Source organism: Sceloporus occidentalis, unplaced genomic scaffold (assembly GCF_023333645.1).
Source record: "Sceloporus occidentalis isolate IW3139 unplaced genomic scaffold, rSceOcc1.0.p SCAF_21, whole genome shotgun sequence".
Lineage (NCBI taxonomy): Eukaryota > Metazoa > Chordata > Lepidosauria > Squamata > Phrynosomatidae > Sceloporus > Sceloporus occidentalis.
The window spans coordinates 10,555,922-10,568,833 of NW_028317001.1; the positions used below are offsets into that span (position 1 = coordinate 10,555,922).

General features: G+C 44.2%; 1 protein-coding gene across 1 annotated transcript; it reads left to right on the forward strand.

Annotated features, from left to right (window-relative positions):
* Positions 1-6,358: 6,358 nt before the first annotated feature.
* On the forward strand, positions 6,359-11,941 carry LOC149301589 (uncharacterized). The gene is made up of 3 exons (XM_089484152.1): positions 6,359-6,499; positions 7,354-7,474; positions 10,131-11,941. The coding sequence occupies exons 1-3, from the start codon at positions 6,434-6,436 to the stop codon at positions 11,534-11,536; spliced, it is 1,593 nt and encodes a 530-aa protein (XP_089340278.1). The 5' UTR covers positions 6,359-6,433; the 3' UTR covers positions 11,537-11,941.
* The last annotated feature ends 971 nt before the right edge of the window (positions 11,942-12,912 follow it).

A 12,912-nucleotide genomic window follows, 5' to 3' on the forward strand; every position in this document is an offset into this window, starting at 1 on the left:
CTGGGACTCTCTACCAAGCATCCAGTTCTAAGCACCCCATTCCCAGGTTTCTCAAGGGTGGATCCACATCCGCTAACATGGCACCAAACTGGTACAACTGGATAATATGTATAGGACTTTGGTTGCCTACTTTCTGGTGTCCCTCCATCTCTCTTGTAGGGTTGTGAATTCAGGTCCTGAGGTTTGTGAGCTAAAACCTAGGACCTGGGGCAGGGCCTCTAGCGATCTCTTTCAGCCTAATGCATAAATTACAAACCACAGTCGCTCACAGTTTGTCATTCAAATCTACTCAATATACTTTCCTGTGTAGAAATGAAGAGAGAAATTTTTAAAGGTCTGTTCCCAGATCAAGGGGAAATGAGAGAATTATTCTTTCTCACTTGCTTGGAGAGACAGGATAAAAAGCGTGAAGTCAAAGGCTTTCATGGCTGGCTTCCATAGCTTTTTGTGGGTTTTTTGGGCTATGTAGTCACGTTCTAGAAGAGTTTCTTCTGATGTTTCACCAGCATCTGTGTCTGGCATCTTCAGAGATTCCAGCCACAGATGCTGAGGAAACGTCAGGAAGAAACTCTTCTAGAACATGGCCACATAGCCCAAAAAATCCACAAAAACCTAAAGATAAAAAGCATTTAATTTAGCCTCCTTCTTTCTAGCCAGATGGCGAATGCAGAGTATAGTAGTCAGCCCTTGTACCACCACAACTGAGAGAAAGCAAGAAACTAAGCCAATCCATAGACCTCTGCAATTTTTCTAGTTGAAGAAACCAATGAACTAAGCCTCGCAAATTATAATAAGCTACTTCTCTCACATCTGATCTGGATGTTTGCACAGAGCCCTTTCCTCTTTCCTGGAATTGGGCTCCCTCCAAAATGGAGAAGAGGCAGCCTCATCTCCTGTCTGAAGATCATGCATGAAAACAGGAAGCTCAATGCCAGGCCCTGCTGTATCGTATCTTTACTGCCACGTGTAAAAAGGGCAAGGAAAAACACCTGTCACAGGAGAAGAAAGCAAATAAAACCTGATCCTTTCTGGTCCAGGTTTAGGTCCTGGGCAAAAGAAGGGAACCCAGGATTTGACTTGGGAGTGAGCGAATGTTGTGTGGCCTGCCCTGCCTGCCCTGGGGCCTCCCTGGGGACCAAATCCATCTCCCTTATCTTCCCCTTCAGTCAGCATTCTTACAAAGGAACCAAATTTAGGGGTCTCCCATCGGCATCTTGAGGCACCCACCTTTCCTTTCCTTTCCTGCCAAGGAAACCCAGAAGGAGCCCTTCTTCATAAGCAGCCAACGACCAAACCCACCAGCCTTTAGAACCCTATTCAGGCTCCAAGCCAACCACTAACAATGGTCCAAGTTCAGGGCTGCTTTAACTGTCTGGCTGAATGCTAGGGAATTCTGGGAACTGTAGTTTTGTGAAATATTTAGTCTTCTCTGTCAGACAACTCAGATGCCATGATAAACTAAAATTCCCATGATTCCCAAGCACTGAACTAGGGCAGTTAAAGTGGTTTATTTCTGTAAACTGGATTATTTCTGCAATGTGTTTTTGACCTCTGTTACTATTTGAGCATTCACAAGGCTCTGTGGGTTTGAAGGGAAGATTCATCATCATCATCATTTCTGCAGTGTTTTTGAACCAGATCTGAGAGAGCCCTGCAGCCTGGATCTGCCCAAATCCCAAATATTGCCCTCTCAGCAAAGCCTGGAGATATTAACCTTTAAGGACCAGAACTCCTCAAAGGCTGACTTTCCCAATCTCTCCTGAGAGACCCTCCTGGACCTAGAGCAGCCTCAAAGAAAGGGGTCCCATTGAATGGGGGCCCATGTCTTTCTGAGTCTGTGGGTCCAGAGGAAGAGGACTGTTTTCCAGGACCCTCTTCCTAACCTCACAAGGCAGCTCTTAGCATTTGCCCAACACTGCTCTTGAACATGCAAAGATCAGGCAAGCAAGATCTGCTTTGCTGTTTGCAAAAAAAAGATGGAAAAACAATGGGCCCTTGGTATCCTTTGGGATTTGGTTTGGATAGCAAAATCCATGGGTGCTAAAGTCCCATTATATAATATGAGTGACCTTGGGTAAGTCACACTCTCTCAGCCTCAGAGGAAGACCAATGGCCAGCTGGAAGGCATACAACACACACACACACACACACACACACACACCTACATGAAGGAAATGGAATCCTTTCTGGGCCATGAAACCCACTGCAGGGGAACCTTGGGCAGCAGACACTCTCTCAGTGGAAGACAAAGGGCAAAGTGGAACGCAAACCTGAAGGCAAGGAAACCCTGGGAATAGGGTCACTAGACACGAGTTCAAGGCACGCAGCACACCCCAAGCCCCCAAGGCACACTCTCTCAGCCTCAGATGATGGCAATGGTAAACACTCTTCAACAAAACCCACAAAGAGACTCCTGTGACAATGTTGCCTTAGGATCCCCAGAAAGGAATTGAAGGCACACAATTCTACCCCCAAAGTCTGGGAGGAAAAGGTGGAGGAAAGCTTAGAAGAAGGGCTGGAGGCAGAGGAAGGCTTAGAGGAAGGGCTGGAGGCGGAGGAAGGCTTAGAGGAAGAGGAGGAGAAGAAGGAAGGCTTAGAGGGCCTGAGGAGGAGGAGAAGGAGGAGGAAGAGGAAGGGCTTACAGGAAGGTCCTGAGGAAGAGGAGGAGGAAGGCTTAGAAGAAGGACTTGAGAAGGAGGAGGAGGAGGAGGAGGAGGAGGAAGAGGAAGGGCTTACAGGAAGGTCCTGAGGAAGAGGAGGAGGAAGGCTTAGAAGAAGGACCTGAGGAGGAGGAGGAAGAGGAAGGCTTATAGGAAGGGCCTGAGGAAGAGGAGGAGGAAGTCATAGAAGAAGGACCTGAGGAGGAGGAGGAGGAGGAGGAGGAGGAGGAAGAGGAAGGGCTTACAGGAAGGGCCTGAGGAAGAGCAGGAGGAAGGCTTAGAAGAAGGACCTGAGAAGAAGGAGGAGGAAGAGGAAGGGCTTACAGGAAGGGCCTGAGGAAGAGGAGGAGGAAGAGAAGAAAGGCTTAGAAGAAGGACCTGAGGAGGAGGAGGAAGAGGAAGGGCTTACAGGAAGGGCCTGAGGAAGAGGAGGAGGAAGAGAAGAAAGGCTTAGAAGAAGGACCTGAGGAGGAGGAGGAAGAGGAAGGGCTTAGAGGAAGAGCCTAAGGAGGAGGAGGAGCAGAGAGGCCTCTGGAGGATTCTGCAGAGGAAGAAGAAGGAGAAGAAGAAGAAGGGGCTCCTGAGCATACGCAGAGGCCTCTGGGGGAGAAGCCACAGGGAGAAAGCTCCTGGTTGTAACTTATTATTACTATTATTAGTAGTAGCATTGGTATTATTAAATTTTATTGATTTATAAAGACATGGAAAGAGGTATTTATAAAGAGTATCTCAGTGAGTCTCTATATTATAGCATCAGGAAAGATTTTAGGTGCTGTTAAGGTTTGGAAATCCTGTTTGGGGTCCCTTCTGACTTTGGAGCCTTTCATCCTCCATTTTGGGGACCTTTAAGGCCTCCAACTGCCAACTGTCAAGCGCTCAGGCAGAGGCTGCCATTTTGTGTTCAGGCAGCCATTTTGTGCTGCTTGTGACTGTGGGGAATAATGTTCCAGAACCTTCTCTGAGCCTCAGTTGAACAGAGGCCTCTCTTTCTCTCCTGAGGCTCCAGAGTCAGAAGGAGGCCAGGCTCCTTGGGCCAAAAGGAAGGAAGTGTGTCTCTTTGTGTGTCTCTTCGTGTGTCTTTTGTGTCTCTTTTCTGAGAGGGTTTTCTTATTACAAAGCTCTGCTCCTTCTGGGGAACATGGGTTTTGAAAGGGGTCAGAAATGGGGAGGATAGTTTTAATACAAGCCTTATTATTTTTATTCAGAAACATCGGGCTTTGGCTTCTAAGAGGAGGCTAGTCCCCCAAACAAGGCCATTGTTTAATTTAACATTGCTGTTAAAAGAAGATAGAGATGCAACTGAGGTAAAGAGCTATAGGCTAATTTCCTTATTAAATATGGATTATAAACTATTTTCTATGATTTTGGCCCATAGACTCAAAAAAAGTTCTTAAACACTGGATTTAAAAGGACAAGTCAGAGATAGCATTCAAAACGTCTGAAATATAATTGAATATTTTCAAAGGCACAACGAAAAAACACTTATCTTTTTAGAAAAGGCCTTCAATAACATAGGATGGGATATGTTATTTGTGACACTTGAAAAATGGAAATAGGAGCTTCTTATTATAGATGCATAAAGGCAATGTATAAAGATCAAAGAGCCAAACTAACTGTTAACTATAAAAAACAGAGGAATTTAAGATTTCTAAAGGTACAAGGCAAGCTTTCCCACTTTCACCCCTTTTTGTTTATTCTGATCCTTGAAGCACTGAATAATAGGATAAGATTAGAAAATAAGACCAATGGAATAAAAATTAAAAACAACTGAGTTTAAAATGAGAGTCTTCTCAGACGACATTTGTATTCCCTGGAGAACCCAGAAAAGAGCACAAGGCAATTGATCGATGTAATAGTGGAATTGGAATATGATTCAGGACTAAAAGTAAACAGAGACAAAACAACATTAATAACATAAAATATGGGGAAAAGGAAGAACAAATCCTGGAAGAAATTAGTGGATTTAAAGAGGGAAAGAAAGTTAAATATCTAGGAACAAATTTAACAAATAAAAAGTCAGATCCATTTCACAATAACTATGAGACACATGGAAGGAAATCAGAAAAGACCTAGAAAAATGGGGGAAACTACACTTATCGCTATTAGGAAAAATATCACTGATCCAAATGAGTTTACTTCCTGAAATACTGTTTCTGTTCCAAGCGATACCCATCATCCAGAATGAAAACCCTTGAATCTATGGCAAAAGGAAATCTCAAAATTTATTTGGAATTAAAAAAAGAGCCAGGATAGAAACGAAAATACTTTGTGATGACAAAACTAGAGGAGGGCTGGGTTTACCAAACTCAAAACTTTATCATGCTGCTTGTTGTTTAGTTTGGATTAGAGAATGGGTTTTGTTAGAGAATGAACAGCTGTTATGTCTGGAGGGTGAACATTTAAGATTTGGGTGGCATGGATACCTAATTTACAGCAAAGAGAAAGTTCATAAAGAAAGCACAAATCATTTAGTAAGAAAAGCTCTATTGAAGATCTGGGGAAAAATAAGTGTAGAATATGTCCAAAAATACCTTTATGTTTTTTGCCGCATGAGGCTCTTTTCGGGAGGAAAAGTATCCAGAAAACTAAATGGTTGAGATACAAGGATGTACTGAAAGAATCTCAAGGAAAACTAGAGATCAAAACACAAGAAGAACTTAAAGAATCTGGCCTAGATTGTCACTGGTATCTTTATCATCAAATGAGGGAGAGGTTTAAAATAGATGTGAAATTAGAAGGAATACAAAATGAAAAATGGGAATTGTGGAAGCCATGCTCCATGGTCATTCTATGCCTGATGAGAGTGTTGGGTGCGAGGCATTGGAGAAGCATCCAGCTGTGTTTCTCTAGCCAGAAGCCAAAGGAAGGCCTTCTCCTCTGAGGGCCACTGGGGAGGTCAGGAGGTTTCAGCAGATGATGCGCTCATTTCACATCTAGCTACAGGGACATAGCCAGGGTCCTCTCCAATTTCCCATCCCCTGACGCCCCACCACTCTCACAAGGCATGGAGTGTCAGGACCATGGTGAACAGGTCTGAGGAAACGACATGCATGTGGCCTCTAGGGGGAGCTGTTGTGGAAGTCATTGACAGCTCTAGTGGCAGTTAGATGTCTCAGCATTTAAACAGTGCATCATTCGAATGTTGATGCAACTGTCAACTGTCATTCTCAACTGTCACTGAGGAAGAGTCAGACAGTGTGTGCCTCAGAGTGGGTTGTTACTGGTGTGGATGGTGGAGGGTGTCGATGTATATAGTGTTGTACACAGTGGAACTTCTTATATGAATAAAAGCCTCATCTGAGAGAAGATTACAGTGTCTCTTTGCTCATTGAGAAAGCGACAGGTGTTTCTTCAGCTCACAAGCTACTGACTACAGTCAAGGTGGAGAATCTGGCACCATACGTTAACGTGTTGCCTCATGTGTTGCATAACATAGCAACGTCAAAAGCATTTTAACATGGAGTATCTGTTGTGTAGGGGAGCTGCAGTGAATCTATGCTAGGTCCAGGGGGCTTTGTTTGGTGAAGAGGGAGGAAGGAGATGCCCACCTCTGCATTGGCCCAAAGGAGGCATATATCACCTGCGTATCTCACCAGCAGCATGCTGTTCTCTGTGTCTTTGAGTGATACAGGATTTCTTGATAAACCAAGCCTAACCCTAGTCTCTTTTCTCAGGAACTTCAGCTCGGCCTCCTTATACACAGCTTTGGGGCATATTTTGTAGGAAGAGACCCAAGTGCAAGGCTACCAGGACCCCCACCCCCTTCCCACCTAATGGCCAACACAGAGGCCAAGCACAGGGAGTTGAAGAGAAAGAGGCTATCCAAGTACAACTCTTTGGTGAGTCGCCATCCTGACTATTAATTTCATTTGTGTCACTGCTGGGCCAACTCATGAAAGCAAGTGGCAAACATATTGTCCCAGTTTGGCAGAGAAAGTCCTGGTTAATCCTCTGTCACCCCACTTTTTCAGGGGCTTTCAAAAATGTCCCAGTTTCTCTCTCCTCCTCCCACTTTCCCCCTTCCCCTCATCTCTCTTGGGTTGCTGCAAAATGATTTCCAAGGAGTTTGCACCGCATCAACTCAAAAGGGGGGAGAGGAGAGGACATAAGTTACAAGGGTCTTCCCTTGCCAGGAGGCTGAGGCAAAAGCAAACTGTTGTGCCCTTCCTAGCTTGTGTTATCTTCCTCATAAACAACTTTGGCCACCCTCTCCACCTTCTGGTGTTGCTTGTCCACATGTGCCTTGCTTTTCCTGTCTGTGAAATGTTGGGGATATGGGAGACTATCTCTGGATCTAAATTGGGGCTGGGCCCAGTGGCCCTCAAGTCCAGAGTGCTCCCCAGAACTGTTTTTTAAAAATGACATTAGCCTCTGAAATTTGGCAAGAAATGGCTAAATGCACCATAATTCTTTTGTGGCTAAATGTACTATATGTGTTGGGATAGTCAGTATCCTAATCCATCCTGAATATCCCAGCCATGGTTTAAATTAAATTTTTTATTATATTTTATATTATATTAAAAGGATTCAAGGGAAAATGTTCTCAAAGGCAGTAGCTTTTTGCTTGCTAACAGAATTTAAAGTTTATTTCCTAGAATAATACTGAAGGGATGAAATAATGTTTGGATGCACCATGTGCTTTCCTCCCCTTTTGCTTAGTCACTCTCTGGATGAGGGCTATTTTCTATTTCAGGTGACCTTTGCAGATGTGGCAGTATATTTCTCTGAAAATGAATGGAATCTGTTGACGAAGAAACAGAAACTTTTGTACAATTATGTAATGATGGACAATTATGAGAATGTGGCTTCTGTAGGTAAGGAACCTGAATCCATTGCTCTTTCTACAAAGACTGAGGGCCCTTTCATACATATTATCATGTCGCTATGGTTCCACTAGAATTATAGAGTCATGGAGTTGGAATAGACCACAAGGGCCATCCAGTTCAACCCCCTTCTGCCATGCAGGAATACACATTCAAATCACCCCCATGAGATGGCCATCCAGCCTCTCTTTAAAGACCTCCAAAGAAGAGGACTCCACCAAACTCTAAGGGAGTATAATCCACTGTCAATGAACTCTTACTGTCACCAAGTTCCTCTGAATGTTTAGGTGGAACCTCTTTCCCTGTGGCTTGCATCCATTGTGGTGTCTCCTTTTCTCCGTAGCAGAAAAAAGCAAGCCTTCTCCTTGTGCAAAATGACACATTTTCAAATATTTAAACTTGGATATCATATCCACTCTTTATCTTCTTTTCTCCAGGATAAATATAACCAGCTCTCTAAGCTGCTCCTCATAGAGCTTGATGGTTTCCAGACCCTTCACCATTTTGGTTGCCCTCCTTTGGACATGTTCCAATTTGTCAACATCCTTTTTGAATTGTGGGGCCCAGAACTGGACACAGGATTATTCCAGGTGAGGCCTGACCAAAGCAGAGTAGAGTGGCACTATTACTTTCCTTGATCTAGAAACTATTCTTGTATTGATGCACCCTAGAATCACATGGGCCTTTGTAGCTGCTGCATCACACTGTTGGCCCATGTTCAACTTGCGGTCTCCCTGGAATCCTAGAGCCCTTTAAAGCGTAGTTTAATTGTGATAGCAACATCCTGTAGAATATTTGAATCTGTATTTCAGTGAGGCACTATTGCTCTCCAATTTCTAAGGATTCTAAATACTCCATCCTAAACTGCCTATTCTAGGATTTTATGGGAAGAAGCCATTGAGATTAATGCTTTTCACACCCAAATGGTACTCAGGACATCCCTGGGCAAGTTTCCTGCCTTTTTTGGCCCCTCTTCCATCCTTTTAAGGCTCTGGAGAGTCTTCTTGGGGGAAAGACCTCTCTTGGGCCTGCAGTGGCTCTAGGAGGGCCCAACAGTGGCAAATTTTCAGAACTGGTTTCAGTGAACTAATGAGAACTGGCTCAGGTCCTTGTTTTCAGACATATTAAGTGGTTTTATTTAGCAATTATGAGTAATATTTAGGAAGGACGGAAAGGAGGACACAGTTAGAGAAAAAGCACTTTTATTTTCCAACCTGAGCTTGCTTAGCTGCCTTTTTGGTTCCAGAGGCCCTTTGTTACCCAAAATGCTGGAGTCTGGGGAGGACACTTGCAAGTGCTATGCTTTGGGGGGGGGGGTTCGTACTTAGCTCAAAGAAGAAACATAATTTTGTTCAGGCAACAGTGACCTCAGAGGTCAGCCCTACTAAACCAGTCGTGCAATCTCACATAACTCCAGAGGCATTTCAATTGGGGTTTTATGTTTTATTTAGGGAAAAAGCAAAATACATGCACGCGCGCACATACACACACAAGCATTCGTACATACACACAAGAGGTAAGTAACAAAGGTGGGATTGGTGAATAATGTAAAGCTATACTAATGGTAATACATTACCTAGAATGTTCTTGATTCGAATTGCTGAGGGTCCTGCAAGGGAACGAAAAGTGGGTTTGTTGAGTATATTGAGGCGCTTAGCCATGTAAACCAACAGAGTTTCTCTCTGCAACAGGACTGACGCCAAAGAACAGTAAATATCGGGGCAGACATTTACACTGAAATTGTTGGTTACAGACAGAGACTGAGGGTTCAAAATGGTTTAAATCGCTTTAGTATGTTTCCTGGGTGGGGAAAGAATTGTCTGAATCCAAACTGAATGCAACGGATGCTTGATGCAAATATCTCAGACAAAAGGGATTAGCACACCGGCTCTCAGGTCCTTCTTAGCTCTGCATTCCAGTCCTGTTCATAAGCCAATGTACAGCGCAATCTGAAAGCAACACTTCCAGATGCAGCTCAACAATAACATAGCAGAGTATGGAAACAAATATCCAGATATAGGTTTTGGCAATGCACTGACTACTGTCCACACTTAAAAGTAACTCACAGACACAGTTGATTTCACCCAAGTCCTTGGAGGTTCTCTATCCTGAGTTGCAAAATAATACAAATCTTTGCAAGCTCTCTGACTTCCATCAACTTCACAATCTCTTGTACACACAACTCCAATCCAGTCTACACCAATCTGCAGATGAGCTGTGTAGTGTATTGGTTGTGAGTCATCTGGGGCAAAAGAGCATGAAGTGACCTCTGCAGTTAGATTGCATCATGCTTTGGGCTCTGACTCAGGAAACTATGGCAGTCTCATAGGAAATGATGCCACTTGTCAATCAAAATATTTTAAATCATGTTTAATGGAATATTTTTTCAACAGTCCTTTGACTATCTGCTTCGACCAATTCCCTTAAGGGAGTTCTACTACAATCTCTTCTTTGCTCCTGTCATTAGGGATACAATTGTTTCATGGATTTCGGGACATCTGCAATAGTGTCATACTCAGGTCACTCTCACCAACTTAATTAATTTAATATCAAATAGGGAGGGTTCAGCAAGGGTTAAAAATTGGGGTAGCACCCTCCTCTCTTAATTCTGGTATTCATTCTTGACTGTGATTGTCCTTCTTTACAGAAGAACTTGTGAGTCATGAGAGAGTCCACACAGGAGAGAAACCATACAAATGCCAGCATTGTAAGAAAGGTTTTTCTTCAAAGTCACACCTAGTGATACATCAGAGAGTCCACACAGGAGAGAAGCCATACAAATGCCAGCATTGTGGGAAATGTTTTTCTCGGCAGCCACACCTAGTGATACATCAGAGAGTCCACACAGGAGAGAAGCCATACAAATGCCAGCATTGTGGGAAATGTTTTTCTCGGCAGCCACACCTAGTAATACATCAGAGAGTCCACACAGGAGAGAAGCCATACAAATGCCAGCGTTGTGAGAAATGTTTTTCGTCAAAGTCAAATCTAGTGATACATCAGAGAGTCCACACAGGAGAGAAGCCATACAAATGCCAGCATTGTGGGAAATGTTATTCTCGGCAGCCACACCTAGTGATACATCAGAGAGTCCACACAGGAGAGAAGCCATACAAATGCCAGCGTTGTGAGAAATGTTTTTCGTCAAAGTCAAATCTAGTGACACATCAGAGAGTCCACACAGGAGAGAAGCCATACAAATGCCAGCATTGTGGGAAATGTTTTTCTCGGCAGCCACACCTAGTGATACATCAGAGAGTCCACACAGGAGAGAAGCCATACAAATGCCAGCATTGTGGGAAATGTTTTTCTCGGCAGCCACACCTAGTGACACATCAGAGAGTCCACACAGGAGAGAAGCCATACAAATGCCAGCGTTGTGGGAAATGTTTTTCTGAGAAGTCAAGCCTAGTTAAACATCAAAGAGTCCACACAGGAGAGAAGCCATACAAATGCCAGCATTGTGGGAAATGTTTTTCTCGGCAGCCACACCTAGTGATACATCAGAGAGTCCACACAGGAGAGAAGCCATACAAATGCCAGCATTGTGGGAAATGTTTTTCTCGGCAGCCACACCTAGTGATACATCAGAGAGTCCACACAGGAGAGAAGCCATACAAATGCCAGCATTGTGGGAAATGTTTTTCTCGGCAGCCACACCTAGTGATACATCAGAGAGTCCACACAGGAGAGAAGCCATACAAATGCCAGCATTGTGGGAAATGTTTTTCTCGGCAGCCACACCTAGTGACACATCAGAGAGTCCACACAGGAGAGAAGCCATACAAATGCCAGCGTTGTGGGAAATGTTTTTCTGAGAAGTCAAGCCTAGTTAAACATCAAAGAGTCCACACAGGAGAGAAGCCATACAAATGCCAGCATTGTGGGAAATGTTTTTCTCGGCAGCCACACCTAGTGATACATCAGAGAGTCCACACAGGAGAGAAGCCATATAAATGCCAGCATTGTGGGAAATGTTTCTCTCAGAACTCAAGCCTAGTGAGACATCAGAGAGTCCACACAGGAGAGAAGCCACTCCAATCTCAGCAGTAAACTAACATTGTTTTTGTCAATAAGAAATACAAAAAGGATATTTTCAATCCAATAATGCAAAGAAATGCCCTTGTGATTTTGTGTGTTACGTTTGTCTGTCTATATGTCTGTTTCTATTTTAAATTTATAGTTTGTTAAGTTTAATTGCTATTAGTGTAGATAATTGCTTCAGGTTATAAACTTGGCTGGGGATTATGGGTCATGGCATAGGTCAGCTAGATGGGGGTGCTGGGATTTTTTTTTACAACTGGCTAGAATAGTTATGGGAATGATAGCTTTTGGAAAGTGTGGGATGTTGTCTGAAGAAAGGTGGGGGCAGGTATTAACAGAAAGGGGTCTAGTTTCTGGGAATGGCAAAGGGGGCCTTGTTCCCTTTGGGGCATAGACTGTGCGACTGTGGAGGTGGAGGCTAGGATTGGAAGATGGTGGGATTTTAGGTGTTGGGGTTTCAATGTATTCTTTGTCTTGGGGAGGGCAGTTCTGGTTTAAACACTGAATTTCTGATGTTTTCTCAATAAAGTTATTTGTTGTTTCAATGTGTTGGACTCTTTGTTGTACAGAAGTTCTGAATTTACACAAAATACACTTTTTTCTCTCATCAGTCCTCAGCTCCATTCCCAGCCATAAGCAGAAAAGAGGCAAACACACACAAACACATACCAAACAAACAGATAGAGCTATATGTACAAAGCAGAGCCTTCCTTCCTTCCCTTTCCCTCCTGAGTCCAGCTCCTCCTTGGGATCCATTCTGGCATCCTCCAAGTCTCCTCAAAGGAAGGAAGAAAGGAAAGAAGGGTGCACTCCTTCCCTTTCCGCAAAGGCTGTCAACAGAATAAGCCTCAGCAGCAGCAGCAAGGCCCTGGTGATCCCTGCGCATGCTCAGGAGGGGCCTTTGCTGCATGTGCACATGCTCAGTCTCAGGCCCTGAAGCCATTGCTGCCCTCACAGTCTGTTCAGAGGGAGGAAGAGATGGAAGTGGGGGAGAGAAATGTATGAGAAAAAGGGGGCAGGGGGCACTTGAGGAGAGGCATGGTCATGGGGGGGGGGGAGGGGCAGGGTCCTTAAGATGTAAAAAGGGCTTTAAGGAGCCCCTCCCTCCTGGAAAGTGGGGCAGAGGAGAGACTCTCCCTTCCTTCCTCCTCATTTGGGGGGAGATAAGGGCTGGCAAGCCCCCCTCTTTGGTCTTCCAATGGGGGCACCCTCTTCATCTCTGGGAAGAGGGGAGGCTCCCAGTCAAAAGACTTTTGTGACAAATAAAAAGCATCAGATAGCATAGGCTTCAATAGCATTGGAAACAACAGCTTTCTGGGGGGAAGGGGTTTTCCCTGGGGGAAGGGGGCTCTGTCTGTGGGGGAGAGAAGAGCCCAGATTTAGGC

What these genes read in the sequence shown, in the direction of transcription:
- LOC149301589 (XM_089484152.1), top strand. Translation starts at nt 6,434, where the DNA reads ATGGCCAACACAGAGGCCAAGCACAGGGAGTTGAAGAGAAAGAGGCTA. An exon ending in TATCCAAGTACAACTCTTTG is followed by an intron (nt 6,500 to 7,353) that starts GTGAGTCGCCAT and finishes TTTCTATTTCAG; the next exon opens with GTGACCTTTGCAGATGTGGC. An exon ending in TGAGAATGTGGCTTCTGTAG is followed by an intron (nt 7,475 to 10,130) that starts GTAAGGAACCTG and finishes CCTTCTTTACAG; the next exon opens with AAGAACTTGTGAGTCATGAG.